Below are 22,217 nucleotides of genomic sequence, written 5' to 3'. Positions count from 1 at the left end.
TACATGAATGTTACTTTTTTTACACTGTTTATATGAATATATTATGTAAATTATGTACACTGATGTCATCAGTAGACTGCATATAAAAAGAAGTGAGGTATGCTGTTTAATTGGCTTGAGAAAGGTCTCATTGTGGAGACCGAAACGTAGCACCATTCTCATGATGGGTGAATAAACCACAGCTTTTGAAGCTATTTTGGAGTGCCGATTCTTTCATTCGTATTTTATATACATATATATATATATATATATATATATATATATATATATATATATATGTAGAAGATGTATGGCTTGCGGAAGAACGTAACCTCTAGAGGTGTTACTTGTAGCCAATGCAAAACCTCTAACAGGGCCCCATGTGTTATTTCTAATGAGGAAGTTGTACCTCGGGCCCCCATTAGGCACCAGGGCCCCGATGTGCCTGCTACCTCTGCACCCCTATAGTTACACCCCTTGTTATACAACCAAGATAGAAATCCTAAGGCCTGTCATTAGCTGAAGCCTGGGATCACAGGTGATGTCTCATAGGAGGAGTACTCTCTGATTTCCCCTAATAGAACTATGTGTACATACTGGGACATTACTATAGGGGGCGCAGAGGTAACAGATGCATTGGGGCACATACTGGGACATTACTATAGGGGGCGCAGAGGTAACAGATGCATTGGGGCACATACTGGGACATTACTATAGAAGGCGCAGAGGTAACAGATGCATTGGGGCACATACTGGGACATTACTATAGGGGGCGCAGAGGTAACAGATGCATTGGGGCACATACTGGGACATTACTATAGGGGGCACAGAGGTAACAGATGCATTGGGGCACATACTGGGACATTACTATAGGGGGCGCAGAGGTAACAGATGCATTGGGGCACATACTGGGACATTACTATAGGGGGCGCAGAGGTAACAGATGCATTGGGGCACATACTGGGACATTACTATAGGGGGCGCAGAGGTAACAGATGCATTGGGGCACATACTTGGACATTACTATAGGGGGCGCAGAGGTAACAGATGCATTGGGGCACATACTGGGACATTACTATAGGGGGCGCAGAGGTAACAGATGCATTGGGGCCCCCTGTCCCATAAGAAGACACCAGTATTATAAATGGCACATGGTATAGTGGGGGCCCGGTTACTGGTTCTACATTGTGCTACACGTTACGCCTCTCTGTGTACATAGCTTCCCCATGACAGCCCGCAACACGTGATCCGGCAGCGTCACGCCCCCACACGCTCTCCCACCCTGCACGTCTACGCCTACCTCCCAGCGCCTGAGCTCCCAGCGGTCACGCCCAGATGAGCCCCCAGGTCCCCGCCTCCGCCCGATGACGTCACCGCAGTATAGCCAATGAGCGCCTGCCACACTCCGGCTTCAGGTCCAGCCGTGGGTACTTCCGGCAGGTTTTCTCCCTCTCCTCTCCCCGGCTTCCCCGGTAGTCCAGGTCAGGCAGTGCTGCTGAGAGCTCCTCACTGACACCGACATGACGCGCAGCCCGCTCCGCCACCTCCTCTGCGCCCTGGTCCTTCTGTGCGCCAGCACCGCCTGGGCCTCCGACGTCCTGGAATTCACGGACGACGACTTTGAGAGCAGCGTCTCCCAGTACCAGATCATCCTGGTGGAGTTCTTTGCCCCATGGTGAGTGCTATGTCCTGGGCTCTGTGCCAAGGAGCTCTGCACCAGTTCATGGCTGCATGCATGGGCGGTACCGCAATGGTTAGCTTTGTGCTGGTACTGCGGGCCGGGTATTACATTAATATGGACCATCCCTTAACCTGTGGTCATCCATTGCTTGTATCTGTACAACCACATTATGGCCTAGACAAAAAGATGTGTAACACATGTCCCTATCTAAGGACTGCTCCTCTCTGCTCTCAGGGGGCACATACTTCCTACCACTCATCCCATTAGGGAAGTTCTACTTCTGATCTGGCTGATAAAAGGGGAGAATTGCTTGCTTTACACTGCACCCAGCTCTTCCTCATAGCCTATGCCTGGATCCATCCTGATGCTTTACACTGCACCCAGCTCTTCCTCATAGCCTGTGCCTGGATCCATCCTGATGCTTTACACTGCACCCAGCTCTTCCTCATAGCCTGTGCCTGGATCCATCCTGATGCTTTACACTGCACCCAGCTCTTCCTCATAGCCTGTGCCTGGATCCATCCTGATGCTTTACACTGCACCCAGCTCTTCCTCATAGCCTATGCCTGGATCCATCCTGATACTCTACACTGCACCCCAGCTCTTCCTCATAGCCTATACCTGGATCCATCCTGATGCTTTACACTGCACCCCAGCTCTTCCTCATAGCCTATACATGTATCCATCCTGATGCTTTACACTGCACCCCAGCTCTTCCTCATAGCCTATACATGTATCCATCCTGATGCTTTTCACTGCACCCCAGCTCTTCCTCATAGCCTATACATGTATCCATCCTGATGCTTTTCACTGCACCCCAGCTCTTCCTCATAGCCTATACATGTATCCATCCTGATGCTTTTCACTGCACCCCAGCTCTTCCTCATAGCCTATACATGTATCCATCCTGATGCTTTACACTGCACCCCAGCTCTTCCTCATAGCCTATACATGTATCCATCCTGATGCTTTACACTGCACCCCAACTCTTCCTCATAGCCTATACATGTATCCACCCTGATGCTTTACACTGCACCCCAGCTCTTCCTCATAGCCTATGCCTGGATCCACCCTGATGCTTTACACTGCATCCCAGCTCTTCCTCATAGCCTATACATGTAGCCATCCTGATGCTTTACACTGCACCCCAGCTCTTCCTCATAGCCTATACATGTAGCCATCCTGATGCTTTACACTGCACCCCAGCTCTTCCTTATAGCCTATACATGTATCCATCCTGATGCTTTACACTGCACCCCAGCTCTTCCTCATAGCCTATGCCTGGATCCACCCTGATGCTTTACACTGCATCCCAGCTCTTCCTCATAGCCTATACATGTAGCCATCCTGATGCTTTACACTGCACCCCAGCTCTTCCTCATAGCCTATACATGTAGCCATCCTGATGCTTTACACTGCACCCCAGCTCTTCCTCATAGCCTATACATGTATCCATCCTGATGCTTTACACTGCACCCCAGCTCTTCCTTATAGCCTATGCCTGGATCCATCCTGATACTTTACACTGCACCCCAGCTCTTCCTCTTAGCCTATCTCTGGATTCATTCTGATACTTTACACTGCACCCAGCTCTTCCTCAAAGCCTATACATTTATCCATCCTTATACTTTACACGGCACCCCAGCTCTTCCTCTGAGCCTATGCCCAGATCTATTCCGATACTTTACACTGCACCCCAGCTCTTCCTCATAGCCTATACATTTATCCATCCTTATACTTTACACTGCACCCCAGCTCTTCCTCATAGCCTATGCCTGGATCCATCCTGATACTTTACACTGCACCCCAGCTCTTCCTCATAGCCTATGCCTGGATCCATCCTGATACTTTACACTGGTTTTCTACAACTTGTGTCTCAAGTTGTGACTACAACTCCCAAAATGCCAGGACTGGCCGTTGTAGTTTTGCAACAACCTTAGAGCTGCAGCTTGTGTCCCAATGTGCTACACTAGTGATCTCCAAACTTTGCACCAGCAGCTATGGCAAAACTACAACTCCCAGCAGGCCCGGACAGCCTTCGGCTGTCCGTGCCTGCTGGGAGTTGTAGTTTTGCCACATGTGGGGGACCATTGTAGTGTTGGTGTGTTCTCCTGTACTCTGCACAGGTATATGTTGGAGCCTGTCATTGACTGTGTGGGGTAAGCAAGCTGCAGAACATAGGATCACAACTTGGCTGCTGTTACTTTTATTTTGTATAATGTGATATTAATACATTTTACTATATATATTTATTCACATACTGCAGTGCTTTTCCTTTCTATCCTCCTCTTATCACTATGTAATCATGGGTTACGGTTGTAGCCGTAGACAGAACTAGTAGTTTCTATTTCTCAGTCTTCTATAAAGCTGGAGACATTTTAACCCTTTCTGTTTTGCGCTTTTTTCACTTTTAGTCCACATTTTGTCAGTGGCCATCGGCCGCCGCAGGGACTTGTAGTTCTCATGTGCTCTGCCCTCCTTCCTGTGCAGCCGGTGATGTCACTTCATGAACTACATTTCCCATCCTCCCTCGCTCTGCTGGTAGGGATGGGTGTGTTCTTGCTGTGGTGTCTGCTTCTGATTGGCTTTCAGGAACTTGGTGGCTGCCTGTGATTGGGTGGATGTGCGCAGCGTCTTGGTGTTAGCCGTGCCTTCAGGATTTCCTCCTTCTCATCCTGTAACGTTGTAACGAAGCTGCAGCCTGGGTATTGTCACTACGCTGCTGGTGCAGGCATTGTTCCCATGATGCAGTTCCAGTAATAGTATTGGTCACATGATCGTTTTTCATGCTTTTAGTGATGTGTTCATGTCGAGTTTTTCTTGTTACTATCTGACTATATTTTTTTTTTAAACCACCCTTGGTTTCAGGGAGCTGTACATAGAAGGGTTAAAATACGCATCATAACACAAGTACAGTGACTGTGATACAGAGTAAGAGATCCCTGTCCTACTTGGGTTCATGCAGTGGCCTGAAGCTGTATTATTAATAATGAGTTTTCTTAGGATCTATTCACACTTAGTGTCCTATGCATATTTGATGCACAGGATTTGAAGCTCCACTTTACGTTGAACTCTGCAGCTTCAAATCATGTCCATCAAATATACACAGGATACTGTACATGCAAATAGGTGATAAAAGTGATTACGCAGAGCCCACCGGTCACTAGAACAGGCACCCCAAGCCCCCTACTTCATACTGTATGAGGGAGAGTTTAAATGTAGTGGTGGTCCCATCCTGCATGGGTTAGGAGTAGAGATGAGCGAACTTACAGTAAATTCGATTCGTCACGAACTTCTCGGCTCGGCAGTTGATGACTTATCCTGCATCAATTAGTTCAGCTTTCCGGTGCTCCGGTGGCCTGGAAAAGGTGGATACATTCCTAGGAGAGTCTCCTAGGACTGTATCCACCTTTTCCAGCCCACGGGAGCACCTGAAAGCTGAACTAATTTATGCAGGAAAAGTCATCAACTGCCGAGCCGAGAAGTTCGTGACGAATCGAATTTACTGTAAGTTCACTCATCTCTAGTTAGGAGAGCTGACTCAGACCTTCTGTACAGGAATCTCTTAAGTTACAATATTAATTGGTTCCATCATGACTAGAGATGAGCGAACTCACAGTAAATTTGATTCGTCACACACTTCTCGGCTCGGCAGTTGATGGCTTTTCCTGCACAAATTAGTTCAGCTTTCAGGTGCTCCGGTGGGCTGGAAAAGGTGGATACAGTCCTAGGAGACTCATTCCTAGGACTGTATCCACCTTTTCCAGCCCACCGGAGCACCTGAAAGCTGAACACATTCATGCAGGAAAAGTCAACTGCCGAGCCGAGAAGTTCGTGACGAATCAAATTTACTGTAAGTTCGCTCATCTCTAATGATGACCATTGTATGTTGAGACCATAACTCTAAGGAAACCTGGTAATTGGTTCTGTAGCCACCAAAAATGTTTTCCAAAAATAGGAAAAAGTGAGGATTAAAGTAACCTAAGAAAATGGCTAATACAGATAAAGCAAATCCTTACATATCAAAGCTGCTGGAAGCTGTAAATCACTGTAGAGGACAGGAGCTTCTTTAGGGTCCTGTACAGTAGAGTCCCAGAAACATAAAATTGAGCTGCAGTCACCTGGTGTCCAAAGAAGCAGCTAACCCTGGCACAGGTAAATAGTACAGAGCATATAATGCCACCCTGTACTGTAGGGGGGCGCTACCAGACACCAGTCAGTGCATCCACTTCAGTAATACAGGGGTTTTACCAGTGAATGCCCATTCTGATTGGTCAGTTCTTCCAACAGTTGACATGTTTCGCAGATCTGGACTGTCCATAGCATTGTATGGAGAGTCTGGTTTCAAGCTACAAAGGTCCAGAAAAGCCCATTGTATGTTGAAATTGTCACCTGAGGGCCACTAATTTTGGGGGATCACTGTACTAGTGATTTTGCCAGATCTGCTACTACATCTATGGGGAATTTATCAATCGTTCTGGAGTTTTTGTGTAATTTGCGCACATATATTTTTGCATTAATCATTCACAATGTTTGCAGATTTCTTAAGTGACTAGCTTTTTATTTGTTTGTTTTCAGGAAAATCAAAATTATATAGAACATATAGTTAAAAAAACGAAACTAAATGAGCAAATAAGTCTTGTATGTTGCATTCACATATGTGATTAAAAAAAGCAGAAGTAAAAACTATTTAATCAATTATGATTTCCCTCTGAGCTTGGCATCCAGTAGAAGTCTAGACATGATCTCTGATTTAACTATTGGGCATGCTGGAAGTTGTAGTTTTGAAAACTCTGGAGGTCCACAGTTTGGGGACCACTGATATACAGTAGTAAATGTCCAACCTCCCCACGGTAAAGTGTAAAAAAATTTTTTCTTTAAAGTGTGTGTGTATATGTATGTATGTATATGTGTGTGTGTGTATATATGTGTATGTATGTATATATATATATATATATATATATATATATATATATATATATATATATATATAGTGACTTCTAATGTAAAGGCACCTATAGACAAGTCGACTACACCGGCCAACTGTGTATTTATGTTGCGCGGGTGCCTGCTCCTTTTGTTCTCGACAGTCTGGCGGCAGCTTACACCCCCCTACTTTTAAAACACTTAAGTTCGTGTGTATTGGGGATATCAGGAAGCATAGATATTGGTTAATGACGATTAAAAATTTGTGCATGAACATGGCTTAGAATAATGCTTAAAGGGGTACTCTTCTCCTAGAAATCTTATCCCCCCTATCCGAAGGATAAGATGCCTGATCTTGGAGGGAAGGGAACTTTGCGTTCTGAACATTATGTTCAGAACGCCATCTTCGGGCAGCCGTGGTCATGACATCATGCCACGTCCCCTCCATTTGTCTATGGGAGGGGGTGTGACAGCCATGTGAGTGGCACTGATAACAATGATACCACTGGCTGATCACTGTTTGCCCGTTATTCTTATTGGGTTGATGATGATCGGCAGACTTCACGCTGATGTCACGGCTGCGGCCTCTTCCCTCGGTCTGGCTGCGAGCAGGCTTCAGGACGCAGCAACCATAATGTCTTCGTGCTGGTGGAGCGCTGCCTATGCACAAAGTCTTCCGATTACCATTAAGCCAATGACACTGAAGACAGATCCTTTTTAAATTCCCTATTCTATCTATTACAACCGGCCTAGTTAGGATGTATTAGGGCTCCTACCATGGCAGTCACAGATTCCTTCAGAAGGCCCTTTTGTTGCCCTCACAACCAGTCAGCATAGTGTAATTGCTTCTTAGAGGGGACTAAGCTCCTGAGCCTGATCCATACATGCCCAAAGGTCCCATGATGGATAGATAAAGCCTTAAAGGGCTTAATAGGAAACCCTTTGTCAGGTATTGTCATCAATGGATGACGCAGGAGATGGAAATTCCTGCAAAAGTCTTCCACAGACCTGAAGTACAGGAAAAGATGGTGGTGTCTACATAGAATCGGGTGATAAGCAGATAAACAACATTAGAACGTGATGCTCAATTTTCCATTGGTGGTTATCTGTATGGTAGTACATTATGTATAATATGAAGACTAATGTATGGCTTTGTTCCTCCCCAGGTGTGGACACTGTAAGAAGCTTGCACCAGAATTTGAGACAGCTGCTACCAAGCTGAAAGGGTCTGTTGCTCTGGCTAAGGTACAATATTCTTTTCATGTCCAGTTAATGAACTACTTCTCCGTTAGTCATAGAGCTGGGCGGTATGACCAAATATATGTATCATGGTATTTTTGTTACTTATGGCGGTTCCACGGTATATAACAGTATTTCTTTCAACCCCACCCCAAATCATATGACCTGCAAGCGTGTAGTTTTGCAACAGCTGGAGGTCCGCAGGTTGGAGACCACTGCTGTACGCTGTATCCCTATGTCCGGGCTGCAAAAGATAAAGAAAATAAACTTTAACTTTAGCTGGCTTCTTACATGACAGTGGGCTCAGCCTATCACTGGCCGGGGCGGGACAGGGCTCCGGCCGGTGATAGGCTGACGGCTGTCCGACGTTCCTGTCCCCAGCGTAAGGCCAACGTAGGTAAGTTAAAGTTTATTTTCTTTATCTTTTGCAGCCCGGGCATAGGGATACAGCGTACAGCAGTGGTCTCCAACCTGCAGACCTCCAGCTTTTGCAAAACTACAACTCCCAGCATGCCCGGACAGTCAACGGCGGTCTGGGCATGCTGGGAGTTGTAGTTTTGCAACAGCTGGAGGTCCGCAGGTTGTAGACCACTGGCGTACAGGGAGTTCCAGCGCCATAGGCCCCCAACAAAGAGGAGGGCAGTGCTTGACATATGTGAGTAGTACCCCGCTGGGCTGATAATTTATTTGGGGGGAGCAGAACAGTGATCGCAGGTAACATGATTTGGTGGGGGGGGGGGGGGGGGGGGGGAGCAGAACAGCGCTGGCGGGTCACATGATTTGGTGGGGGGGGGGAAGTAGTACAGCGCTGGCGGGTCACGTATAATTAGTTCCCCAATGTGGAGGCAGCGCTGGGCTGATAATTCATTCCCAAGGGGGAGGGGCCAAACCAGTATTGTGGTATGGGGAAAAATTAATATCGTGCAGCCCCAAAATTTCGGTATTCGGTATGTATGAACCAGTATACCGCCCAGCCCTAGTTAGTCATAACATTATTGTAAGCAACTCTCGATCTAAAGTCCATTGAATAAATGTCTAGAATGCTGAGAAGTTGCCCTTGATCTAGGCTCCAGGTGATCCCTCAGTATAGTGGGGCAGCTGAGAATAAAAATGGAGCTGATTAAAGTAACTACCTTTTAATGTGATCATCTTATCACGGCAACTGCGGCACAACGGTGTACATACTGCCACATCCCTGTCTGCATCCCAAGATCTAGTCATGGTGCTCAGTTGCCTAATGTACCTGGTGCATCAAAGAAAGTGACATGTCAAAAGTTGGTCAGTGCGGGTCCCAGTGTTTAGACACCGACCGGTCTCTTAAACAAGCAGGGAGAGAAGCATTCACCAGCTTACTGTGCCAGGTCATGTGGCACAGAAAGCAGTTGGCACCCTCTTCTCTCTGCTTGTTCTTGCAGTCGGGCAGTGTGTAAGCATGTAGGACAGGTATAGGTAACCTTCAGCACAGCAGATGTTTTGGACTACATCTCCCATGGTGCTCTTACAGACAAAATACTGCTAAAGCATCATGGGAGATGTAATCCAAAACTTCTGCAGTGCCGAAGGTTGCCTGATGTAGACCCTGACCAATCAAAGCCTTTGACCTGTCAAAAATATTATAATGGCACATTTTAAAGTAGAATTTACCTGTTAAACATCCCTGTTTCATGAGTACTGATTAGAGATGAGTGAACTTACAGTAAATTTGATTCGTCACGAACTTCTCGGCTCGGCAGTTGATTACTTTTCCTGCGTAAATTAGTTCAGCCTTCAGGTGCTCCGATGGGCTGGAAAAGGTGGATACATTCCTAGGAAAGAGTCTCCTAGGACGGTATCCACCTTTTCCAGCCCACCGGAGCACCTGAAAGCTGAACTAATTTATGCAGGAAGTCATCAACTGCTGAGCCGAGAAGTTCGTGACGAATCGAATTTACTGTAAGTTCACGCATCTCTAGTACTGATCTCTGGGCCAGATTTAGATTTTAAATTGTATTTCCTACAGGTTGACTGTACTGCAAACTCTAACATCTGTAACAAATATGGAGTAAGTGGCTACCCCACTCTTAAAATCTTCAGAAATGGAGAAGAGTCTGGAGCTTATGATGGCCCCAGGAGTGCAGGTAAGATGAACGGACATGCATAGGTAAAGCTGAGACTATATAGAAGGGTAGGTCCGCACTACAGGTCTTGCTGCACATTATGCCGCAGGATCCTCATGCGATACGTGTAGATTTTACTGCAGATTCGCCATGGATTTTTCTTTTCCCGGTAGCATCGACGAGATTAAAATCTACATTCAAAATCCACAACAGACTTTTAATAAAATGGACATTAAAATCTGCACCACAAGTCGATCTGAGAAAAAGGACTGCAGCATGTTGCCTGCTACTGTTTTTATTTATTTTTTTACCTTTCAGTTAAATGAGGATCAGTTTCACTTGTGATCCAGACAATTGCTACACATCATCAATGTTTTTTGTTCGGACTTATAAGTTCACATCTTGGCTGAAGATATGACACAGTTGCTCTTCAACGTAGCTTAACCCCTTAATGACAATGGATGTAAATTTACGTCATGGTGCCGTGGTACTTAACGCACCATGGCAGACATTTACGCGCTGCCATGACTGAGCACCGGAGCGGTGCTCGCGTCATGCACGCCAGGTCCCGGCTGCATGATCGGATCGCCCGCAGCGCTGGTCTGTTCTGAGATCAAGCAGAAGATCACCAATAATACTGAGCAGTGCTATGCCCTATGCATAGCACTGAACAGTATTAGCAATCAAATGATTGCTATAAATAGTCCCCTATGGGGACTATTAAAGTGTGTGTAAAAAAAAAAAATCCCCTCCCCCAATTAAAAACGTCAGTTTTTCCCATTTTACCCCCAAAAAAGTGTAAAATAACAAAAAAAACGAATACACATATTTGGTATTGCCGTGTGTGTAAGTCTGAACTATTAAAATATATTGTTAATGATCCTGTACGATGAATGGCATAAACGTAAAAAAATTCTGAAATTGCTTATTTATCACATTTTATTCAAAAAAATGTATAAAAAGTAAAACCTAAGCAAAAGTGGTACTGATAAAAACTACAGATCATGGCGCAAAAAAACGAGCCCTCATACCGCCCCGTATACGGAAAAATGTTGGTTATAGGTGGGGAAAAATAGGGCAATTTCAAACATACTAATTTTGTTAAAATGATTTGAGATTTTTTTTTTTTTTTAAGCGATACCCATGATTATATTCTTCTCTATAATTGTATCATTTTAATCGTATTGACCCCCAGAATAAAGAAAACATGTCATTTTTACCGGAATGTGTACAGCGTGAAAACAAAACCTTTCAACATTTGCTAAATTGTGGTTTTCTTTTCAATTTTCCCACATAAATAATATTTGTTTGGTTGCGCCGTACATTTTATGGTAAAATAAGTGATGTAGTTAAAAAGTAAAATTGGTGACGCAAAAAAACAAGCCCTCATATGGGTCTGTGGATAGAAAAATAAGAGTTATGATTTTTAGAACGAGAGGAGAAAAAATGAAAATGCAAAAATAAAATTGGTCTGGTCCTTAAGGACAAAATGGGCCTGGTCCTTAAGGTGCCAGTAAGTTAAACAGACTTGTAAATTGCGTCTACTTAAGAATGTTAATTCTTCCAGTACTTATCGGCTGCTGTATGCTACAGAGGAAGTCGCGCAAACACTGCACCCACCCCTCGTCGTCTGACCACACTGCTCTCTGACACCTCTGTCCATGTCAGGAATTGTCCAGAGTAGAAGCAAATCCTCATAGCAAACCTATCCTGCTCTGGACAGTTCCTGACATGGACAGAGATGTTAGCAGAGAGCACTGTGTCAGAAAGAAAAGAAATTCAAAAAGAAAAGGACTTCCTCTGTAGCATACAGCAGCTAAGTACTGGAAGGACAAAGGATAAAACCCTGCTCAATACAGGTCTATTGTTAAGGGTGACCTACTTTGCTATTAATAGTGTAGTGATTTTTAAATTCATAAAAAAAAAAAAAATGTATTGCATTCATTGATAATTTGCATCAGCTAATCAATTATGTGGGTCTTATGACTGACCTACAGGCCTCAATTAGGCTGCTGGCTTCAATGACTTCAATCAGCACCCTGCATTCATGTCACAAGGGGGCTAATGGATTGACAGGGGGGTCATGTCCCTCTTTGTCCTTTTTTTTTTTCCTCCAGATGCCATAGTTGCTTTGGTATGTTAAATCTTACAGTATTTTACAGGAATGTAGCAGTCTTGGCTTCTAAGCCTGTGCCATCCCTGCACTAAAAGTAAATGGATGGTTGCAGGAACCACACTGTACGTGTATGGCACATTAGGAAGGGCTTTGTTAGGCTTGCTTTATACTGCTCCAGCCATTATATTCTGACAGTTGTAGTTGAAAAGGGTTATCCAGTTCAGTTTTTTTGGTAAATCAATTGTATGTTTCTGAGCTGCAACAACAAAGACAATCCTTCACTTTCCTTCCACCACTCCCCTGTGGGCCAGTATCAGTCTCCTGTCCTTGGTCTTCTGCATTCTGGGACCTGATGTGTCACACGGAGCTAATCGCTGGCTGCAGTGATGTCCTGCCTTGCCCGGTGATGCCCTGAGTGGCAGTGTGAGGTAACTTGTCTGTGGGGAAAATGCCTGAGGCCGTTGCATCAAACGGACTCTCTAGAATGCGGATGAATACTGGGGCTGGAGGTCTGGAGACTGATATCAGCGGATGGCAGGTAAGGTTTATTGCAGCCTGGGCATATCGGATGAATAGAAAAAGGAATAACCCCTTTTATGGACTTGTGCCAGCCTGTGGTTTTTTTTTCTTTTTTTCCTATGATTATGACATTATTGATACAATCTAATTTACTTTTTCCCCAATAATTAATAAAAGGGCATTTCAAGTTTAAAAAATGAATAAATTTTATAGCCTGTTATGGTTATAAAATTACAAACTAGACTTGCTTGTCTTCTGCTTTCACTGAGCACCATGATTCCTGTCAGCCCTGCTGCCTCTGTATAAATCTCCTGGGTGAGGCGCTCTCCCTGCTCTGCTGATGTTTCTAACACTACATCTAGTGACTGGCCTCAGCAGTTTATAGATTATATATTTTTATTTCAGGAAACCCCTTTAATGTGTATTGCTGCCATTGCTCTTAAAGACTGCTCTTTATTATGCTCAGAGCTGCAGACATGGGTAGATGAATGGGAGAGAAAACAAATACCTGTCTCTTAGCACAAGTGTCATAGAGCCTGGGCTGAGCTTCAGCATGCACCCCATGGGAGGTAGGAGGTGTGCTTGATGTTCAGCAACACATACTTGACACATAACCTTTGAACATGATTGATTCCCTTCTAACACTTGTCACAGTAGTAAAGCTGGCCAAAGGCAACATTGTTAGCAGTTCTAATGAAACTTAGCTGGATTTTCCAGTGCAGATGAGAATGGCTACCTTAAAGAACCCCCTCCCTCAGTATGCTGTCTGCTCACATCTCCCCTAGCATTAGTAAAACTACAACTCCCAGCTTGTCCTCACTGACAGTAGCGGGACACAAGCTGACAGTGGGAGGATTTTTCCTCCAGCTATGAGCTCTGCGCTCACAGCTGTCAATCAAGGAAGTGTGTCCATGACATAGGTGATGATGCATGGACACAGCAAGACTAGTATGTGTCCAAGCAGGCAGGGGGGGGGGGGCAGTTGTTTGACTGGCTTTTTCAGTATGAAATACTGAAAATTTCCTAATGAAAGCATTTGGAAAACCTATTGGTTATACATGCTTTACAACATATCAAAAGTTTTTGTATCTGACAGTGTCCATTTAATGTGCACTGAAATGGCTCAGATGCTCCTGCTGAAATTGGCGGGTTTAGCTGACACTTTTCTAATGTATATGGTCTGCATGAGGGGTAACTGTTTAAATTTAATCAATTCTCAAAGTCAACATTTATCTGTCAAGTACAATAACCCTTGAATTGTTTGTGTAGATTGAATCAGAAGGAATTCCATTTATGCTTTTGGCAAAGAATTGTGAAATGACTAAGTCTAAGTCACAATATTCAAATTCCTTTTCATAATGCAAGTGTTTTTGCCACTTATATTCTGCTTTAGCGTGAGCTTTTGTTGTTGTGGCTGCAGTGTCTATACATGTAAATGTTCTTTTATTCAGAGGGTATTGTGAGCACGATGAAGAAACAGGCAGGCCCAGCATCTGTCGATCTGCGATCTGTTGAGGAGTTTGAGAAGTTCATCAGTGAAGCTGATGCCTCTGTTATTGGTGAGTACCGGGCGGTGAGCTCGCTAGAATTGCTATGTCCTGCTATGGACTGCAGGCATTTAACTGTGCTCCTTATTGCCCTGCACAGGCTTCTTCCGTGATCTGTATGGCACAACACACTCTGAGTTTTTGAAGGCTGCCAACTCACTTAGGGAGAAGTACAGATTTGCACACACAGATGAAAATGAACTTGTGGATAAATATGATTCCAATGGAGAGTGAGTACAAAGTATCCCTTAGAATGTGAATGTGGGAGCAGTATTCGCGCTGTCCCTAGAAACGGTCCGAATGAAAGTATCTGAATGCTTCTCCTTTTTTTATATTGTTCAAGGGGTATAGTGCTGTTCCGTCCAAAACGTCTTGCAAACAAGTTTGAAGACAGCTCTGTCACATTCCCTGCTGATGAGAAGATCACCACCCACAAAATAAAGAAGTTCATCCAAGATAACATGTGAGTAGTGTGTGTGTGTATATGACTGAGACTTCAGCACTAGCTTCTGAATATTAACTTATCCCTAAACAGAATGAATTCACATTCTGATTTTAATATCTGATTTGAGATATATAAAAACCAGTACAAAACTTTGTCCGGTATTATCAAAGCCTTTGTCCGGTATTATCTATGTTGTGGCAATGGCAACCAAAAAGTTCATTTGAGGGTGTGAAGTGCAAAAGGGAAAATAAACCATAGGTAATAGTCATAATTAGGGATACCCTGAAATTTTAGCCACTGAGCAGAACTACAAATTCTTGTGTCCTTACAGCCAAAGGCTGTACTAAAGCAGTACATGCACTTTATTGTGCTACTGCCTCTTGTGCATTGCTGGTAGTTGTCATTGCCTGCTGAGTTGTACTCCTGCAACAGCTACTGAGCCAGTTTGCAGATCACTGCTCTATAGCCGAACATGCTGGGAATTGTAGTTTTTGGGTTTCAACCAAGCACTTCCTAAAATGTTATTTCTGTGAATCACTAGTTAAAATATAACTAAATTCCTTACTTATCCTTAAAAACTGAGATATTATTTGACCCCCGATCAATCATGGAAATGCCACTCCATCCAAGGTGGAGTACAGCTCTGCAGCAGTTCACTTTCCCAACTGCTTAAAGGGGTATTCTGGCTTTATAAATCTAGATGTATGATCACAGGGGACCCCCACGATCTGTGCAGCCCCGGCATTCTATGCCATGCTCTGCCTCTGAGACAGGGACATGACATCACGGCCTCGCCCCCTAGTGACGTCATGCCACGCCCCTCCATTCATGTCTATAGGAGGGGGTGTGACTGAGCTGCCTCAGAGACAGGGACGTGATGTCACGGCCACTCCATTCATGTCTATGGGAGGAGGTGTGACTGAGCTGCCTCAGAGACAGGGACGTGATGTCACGGCCACTCCATTCATGTCTATGGGAGGGGGTGTGACTGAGCTGCCTCAGAGACAGGGACGTGATGTCATGGCCACTCCATTCATGTCTATGGGAGGGGGCTTGGTGGCCCTCACACCCCCTCCCATAAACATGAATGGAGGGGCGTGGCGTCACTTCCCTGCCTCGGAGGTAGCGCCTGGCACAGAATGCCAGGGGCTGCACAGAGATCGCGGGGATCCCCAGTGGCGGGATCCCTGCAATGATACATCTTATCCCCTATCCTTTTGGAATACCATTTAAATGCTTGATAGGAAACAAATAATGCTAATCATGTGCAAAATGACGGTTTAGGATTCTTCTGTATTTTTATTTCTAGTAATTGTCTGCACGTTATCGGTATGGTATTGCTTCGTGGTAAAATACCATGCAGCCAGATTGCATGTCTTTTTGACCTGTAGTTAAATTTTTTGTGGCACATTGCCACTACTACATGTGAACATAGCCTTAAAGTGGTATTGTAAAGGTAACTTTGCATATGTATCTAAAAAGTCTGCAGTGCTTTAGAAATCAAGAAGATGGCATATATGAAATGAATACAAAAGTGAAATACTGATCTAGATTTTGTGGAAAACAGTACATAAAGACAGCACTTTAATGGTTGAATTTTTTTTTCTTCTTAGCTTTGGTATCTGTCCTCACATGACTGAAGACAACAGGGAGTTAATCCAAGGAAAGGATCTGCTTGTGGCCTACTATGATGTGGACTATGAGAAGAATCCCAAGGGCTCAAACTACTGGAGGAACAGGTGAATTACACATTCTTGTCTTGGTTTTGGATTTTTCTTCACTTTACAATGCCCTCTCTTCTGATAAGATCATAAAGATTTCAAGTCTAGTAAGGTTCATAGTTTTTCACTGTTGTGACAGTTGACGTAATCTCAATTTCAGAGTAATGATGGTGGCAAAGAAATTCCTCGATGCTGGTCACAAACTTAACTTTGCTGTTGCCAACCGTAAGGCCTTTGCACATGAAGTGTCTGAGTTGGGTCTGGATGTCAGTGCTGGAGATGTTCCTGTTGTAGGAATTAAAACTGCTAAAGGAGAGAAATATGTCATGCAGGAGGAGTTCAGGTTAGTACACATAACATTGCACCACTATATTAGTATAATAAAGGGGAACCCTTATTAAAGTTGCTCAAAGGCCATGAGCTCCATCTTTTGGATATCAGTTTTTAGTTACACCTACAAGGAATCCTCTATACTGAGTAATCCTTGTATTCTGATCTCATCTAGCCGTGATGGAAAGGCACTGGAGCGATTCTTGCAAGATTACTTTGATGGCAATCTGAAGAAATACCTAAAGTCTGAGCCTATTCCTCAGAACAACGACGGTCCAGTCAAGGTAAAGAGCCCTACAATCCCTGTGGAGTCTTGTCCACCGTTCCTGTGGCTTTGGAACTGTATCATAAGCGTCTTTTAGTCTCTCCAACAGTCAGGTCTGGTGTGAGCATAGTTAGTGACATGTTAACACTTTAGTAGTATGTCTACAGTAGTCTTCCTGACTAATGGCAGCTTCCCTAACCACACCTTATACAGTACACTTAATATTTGACATGCCTTTCATTTTATACTGCCTTCGAGGCCAAGTAGCTTTTAAATGAGCACTGTCGGATTAAAAAACGTCTTATGTTGTACATTTTGGCAAAACATTAACCTTTCTAATATACTTAAGAAAATCTGATTTCCTTTTTATAGAAATCATGGCTTTGTCCAAGCTGAAGCACAGACATGGACAAAGTCCAGTAAGTGAGGGTGAGCTAGCACTCCCCTGTGCTCTCTCCTGTCTGATAGCACTCCCCTGTGCTCTCTCCTGTCTGATAGCACTCCCCTGTGCTCTCTCCTGTCTGATAGCTCTCCTCTGTGCTCTCTCCTGTCTGATAGCACTCCTCTGTGCTCTCTCCTGTCTGATAGCACTCCCCTGCGCTCTCTCATGTCTGATAGCACTCCCCTGCGCTCTCTCATGTCTGATAGCACTCCCCTGCGCTCTCATGTCTGATAGCACTCCCCTGCGCTCTCATGTCTGATAGCACTCCCCTGCGCTCTCATGTCTGATAGCACTCCCCTGCGCTCTCATGTCTGATAGCACTCCCCTGCGCTCTCATGTCTGATAGCACTCCCCTGCGCTCTCATGTCTGATAGCACTCCCCTGCGCTCTCATGTCTGATAGCACTCCCCTGCGCTCTCATGTCTGATAGCACTCCCCTGCGCTCTCATGTCTGATAGCACTCCCCTGCGCTCTCTCATGTCTGATAGCACTCCCCTGCGCTCTCTCATGTCTGATAGCACTCCCCTGCGCTCTCTCATGTCTGATAGCACTCCCCTGCGCTCTCTCATGTCTGATAGCACTCCCCTGCGCTCTCTCATGTCTGATAGCACTCCTCTGTGCTCTCTGCTGCCCTATAAGACAGAGGAGTCCTATCCCACCCTCACATACTGGACTGTGTCTATTCCTGTGCTTCAGCTTGGACAGAGCCATGATTTTTAAAAAGGAAACAAAATTTTCTTTTGAAGTATATTAGAAAGGTTAATGTTTCGCCAAGATATAAAACGTATATAAAGTTTTTGTATCTGACAGTGCCCATTTAAGTCTTATCTGGAAGTGACTGTATGCCCACCCTTTCTGTAGGGGGTGTCCACATTTGCCTGTTTTGGTGCAATTTGTGAAGGCAAAACAAAAAAAAAGTACTTTCCTGTGTATTTTAAATCTGTTTACAATCCACTCCTGAGAATTGCCTAAACTGCAACACAACAGCATATCCTGAAATATATAAAAATATATATATTACAACAGAATGAATATTCCAAAATGTCTTAACTGTACTGTGGACGCCTTACTTTTATAGGTTGTTGTTGCTGAAAACTTTGATGAACTTGTGAATGATGACAGCAAGGATGTCCTTATTGAGTTCTATGCTCCTTGGTGTGGACACTGTAAGAACCTGGAACCCAAATACAAGGAACTTGGAGAGAAGGTAAGCGTTTAACCCCTTAAGGAACAGAGTTTTTTCCGTTTTTGCACTTTCATCTTTTCCTCCTCACCTTTAAAAAAAAATAACTATCAATTTTGCACCTAAAATCCATTTGATGGCTTTATTTTTTTTTTTTTGCGCCACCAATTCTACTTTGTAATGACATCAGTCATTTTACCCCAAAATCTACGGCGAAACGGGGGGAAAAAATAATTGTGCGACAAATATGAAGAGAACACAATTTTGTAACTTTTGGGGGCTACGCAGTACATTTTTTGGTAAAAATGACACCTTATCTTTATTCTGTAGGTCCATAAGATTAAAATGATACCCTACTTATATAGGTTTGATTTTGTTGTACGTCTGGAAAAAAAATCATAACTACGTGCAGGAAAATATATACAGTTAAAATGTCATCTTCTGACCCCTGTAACTCTATTTTTTTATTTTTTTCGCGTACAGGGTGGTATGAGGGCTCATTTTTGGCACCGTGATCTGAAGTTTTTGTATTGATTGGACTTTTTGATCGCTTTTTTCTTCATGATATAAATGGTGACCAAAAAGACACTATTTTGGACTTTGGAAATTTTTTTTGCGTGTGCAGTTTAATTATATATTTCTATAATTCTGACACTTCCAGATGCAGCGATACCACACGTTTTTATTTAGTGTTTTTTAATGGGGAAAATGGGGCAGGGGGGAGGGGGAATTCAAACTTTTATTAGGGAAGGGGTTAAATCATACTTTTTTGTGAATGGGGCAAGGACAGGCAGGGGGAGAGAAACGGGTGGCGGTGGCTGTCTCTGGCCCCGCAAAAGCCGCTGCAGTTCATTGATTTAAAGAAATTAAATTATCGTCAGGTTAGATGCCGATACCAATAACTTACAAAATCGATAATATCGGCCAATCCGATAATCGGTCGAGACCTAGACAAAAGCCACATGGTTTTGTACCTGTGAAAAAGCCTTAAGTGCTCCTGTTGCTTTCAATGGAACATTAGAAGCATAATTAACAATGGACATGATGATACTTTTCTGTGCTAATAAGAGAAACGCACCATGTCAACAGTGGAGTGTATTTTCAATTGAAATCTAAGGAGTAGTTTGTGGGGTTTGGCTGGGAAAAGCTCTCTGAACTGAGCCAAGGTAGACAAGTACTAAAAAGACCTTCACTACAGATAAATAAGAAGGACCTGACAAACAGGTTTTCTTCACTGACTTCTGTTTACTCACAGGATTAACCACAGATTTTGAGCTTTGTTTTTGCAGTGATATATTTATATAATATATGTGTATATATGTATGTATGTTATAATTTTTTTTTTTTTTTTTTTTTTCTTAGCTGGCCAATGATCCAAACATTGTTATTGCCAAGATGGATGCCACTGCTAATGATGTGCCTTCTCAATATGAAGTCAGAGGGTGAGTAACAGCTGTCTACCCTATGGAGTGAAAATATTCAGAGGCTATTAGGTTTCCAGTTCCTCCTAAAAGTAAAAAAGTTTTTGTGGTCTACTTTATTGTAGCATAGTCTCTATAAAGCAGTGTTTCCCAACCAGGGTGCCTCCAGCTGTTGCAAAACTACAACTCTCAGGATGCCCGGACAGCCAAAGGCTGTCCGGGCATACTAGGAATTGTAGTTTTGAAACAGCTGGAGACACCCTGGTTGGGAAGCACTGCCCTATAGAAATGTGGTGGGTTGTGTATGGTATTTTTCTTTGATCTGTTAAAGGACGTAAATGTGTTTTCCAGGTTCCCCACCATTTATTTTTCACCAGCTGGAAGTAAACAAAGTCCAAAGAGATATGAGGTAAGTTGACATTCCAACACTAAACAAAAATTAAAATTCTCTCAAGCAATTCATCCCCTATCCACAGTAGAGGAGATGGCTTGTAGATCATTTTGGGGGACCTGACCATTGGGATCCCGGACTATACAAAGACATTGTGCTGCTGAATCAAGAGATGTGCCAATACACATTAGATTTTTGGCAGGCTTTCTTCCCTGCTTCTTGAGATGGTTCACTAATGTGTGTCTGATTTTACAGGGTGGTAGAGAGGTTAACGATTTCCTCAGCTACTTGAAGAAGGAGGCTACAAACCCTCCAATTGTTAAAGATGACGAAAAGCCCAAAAAGAAGAAGAAAGAAGAATTGTAAATGATCTTGTGGAATCAGCACTTCTGCAGGTTGGGGTTTTCATCCTGACATTACTGAGATTTAATGGGAAAACAACATTGTGGACACTGAAGCAACACCTTCCTGAAGGAATTACCATTGAATAGAGATTATTTCTTAGATGCACTGCTGGAAAGATCCAAGGACCTATGAATATCTGTGGCTTGTCTGCGGGGGCACCACTTTTCCATCTAGGTTGGGAGGGAAAGGGTTGGGTGGTGGGGTGAGGTTCTCTGAAATTTTATGGTATTTGTTTTTGTTACCTTTTTTTTATTTCTTTTGTACATTTGAAACTGATTCGACAATAAACACCCCCCACCTTAACACTTGTCTGATTCATCTGGTTGTTGTTTCGCTGGTATTTTACATTGGACTGCAAGTTCATCTTCAATTGTCACTTATATTAGGTCTGCTTCAAATTAGGTGTACATGAAACATATGGGTTATAAACAACAACAAAAAAAACTGGCCATTAATGTACGTCCTGATGCCCTGGTGCCTCACACACCAGGACGTATGTTTACATCCTGTAAATGAAGGAAGCGCAGAAGCTGTGCTCTCCATGCATGGCAGCTCCCAGCTGTTAGCAGCTGGGGGACCCACCAGTAATGGCAGACATCTGCAATCACGCCGATGCCTGCTATTAACCCTTCATACTGTAATACAGCAGGGGATCTGATTAGCCAAGATGGAGGCCGAAGGTCTCCTAATCTGCCTCTTAATGCTCTCAGGGCAGCTTTTTCTCTAATCTGGCAGACCAGAGAAGTAGATTGCCAATATACTGATCAGTGTTATGCCTATGCATAGCACTGAACAGTATTCACAATCAAAAGATTATTATAAATGGTCCCAAATAAAAATTCATTTAAATTGATAAATATAAAAAATAGAATGTTAATGATCCATACAGTGAATAGTGTAAATGCTACGAAAATCCAAAATTGCTGCTTTTGTCACATCACACTACAAAATAAGAGGCAATTAACATCTTAAGGGCAAAGCCCATTTTGACCTCAAGGACCAGGCCAATTTTCATTTTTGCCTGTTTTTCCTCATAAAACCCATACATTTAATTTTTTCACCTACAGACCCATATGAGGGCTTGTTTTTTTGCGAGACCAATTTTACTTTAATGACCTTTTTCATTTTTACCATAAGATGTACTATGAAACGCAAAAACTATTAGCGGGCAGAAATTTATAAGAAAACTGCAATTTTGCAACTACTGGGGATTGGGGGGGGGCGGGAGTGGTTTTTACGCAGTGCACTTTATGGTAAAAATTATACATTATCTTCTAAAGGTAAATGCGATTTTAAAACCTTCCCCAATTTATATAGTGTTTCTATTGTGCTACCTTTTTTTTAAATTCCTTAATAAAATTATCTTTCTGACCCTATAGCTTTTTATTTTTTTTATTTTTCCATATGAGAATGCATGATGGCTCATTTTTTTTGCACCGTGATCTGTAGTTTTTATTGGTACAATTTTAGCTTTGATGTGACTTTTTGATTGCTTTTTTGATAATTTCTAA

The 22,217-nt window shown here is 43.3% G+C and overlaps 1 protein-coding gene across 1 annotated transcript; it reads left to right on the top strand.

The window, feature by feature from the left end:
* The first annotated feature begins 1,341 nt into the window (after positions 1 to 1,341).
* On the top strand, positions 1,342 to 21,009 carry PDIA3 (protein disulfide isomerase family A member 3). Its single transcript, XM_056572066.1, has 13 exons — positions 1,342 to 1,654; positions 7,753 to 7,831; positions 9,825 to 9,942; positions 14,008 to 14,115; positions 14,204 to 14,333; positions 14,447 to 14,566; positions 16,162 to 16,287; positions 16,430 to 16,612; positions 16,775 to 16,883; positions 18,385 to 18,513; positions 19,852 to 19,931; positions 20,262 to 20,319; positions 20,557 to 21,009. The coding sequence occupies exons 1-13, from the start codon at positions 1,500 to 1,502 to the stop codon at positions 20,665 to 20,667; spliced, it is 1,506 nt and encodes a 501-aa protein (XP_056428041.1). The 5' UTR covers positions 1,342 to 1,499; the 3' UTR covers positions 20,668 to 21,009.
* The last annotated feature ends 1,208 nt before the right edge of the window (positions 21,010 to 22,217 follow it).

This window comes from Hyla sarda, chromosome 4 (genome assembly GCF_029499605.1).
Source record: "Hyla sarda isolate aHylSar1 chromosome 4, aHylSar1.hap1, whole genome shotgun sequence".
NCBI classification, from domain to species: Eukaryota; Metazoa; Chordata; class Amphibia; order Anura; family Hylidae; genus Hyla; species Hyla sarda.
The sequence above is the reverse complement of the archived record's forward strand: the minus strand, read 5'-3'. Positions and strand labels throughout refer to the sequence as shown.

Bases quoted from the DNA above. Each gene is read 5' to 3' on its own strand.
- PDIA3 (XM_056572066.1), top strand. From the start codon at position 1,500: ATGACGCGCAGCCCGCTCCGCCACCTCCTCTGCGCCCTGGTCCTTCTG. The intron at 14,334-14,446 runs GTGAGTACAAAG...ATATTGTTCAAG, and splicing joins AAATATGATTCCAATGGAGA to GGGTATAGTGCTGTTCCGTC. The intron at 20,320-20,556 runs GTAAGTTGACAT...CTGATTTTACAG, and splicing joins AAAGTCCAAAGAGATATGAG to GGTGGTAGAGAGGTTAACGA.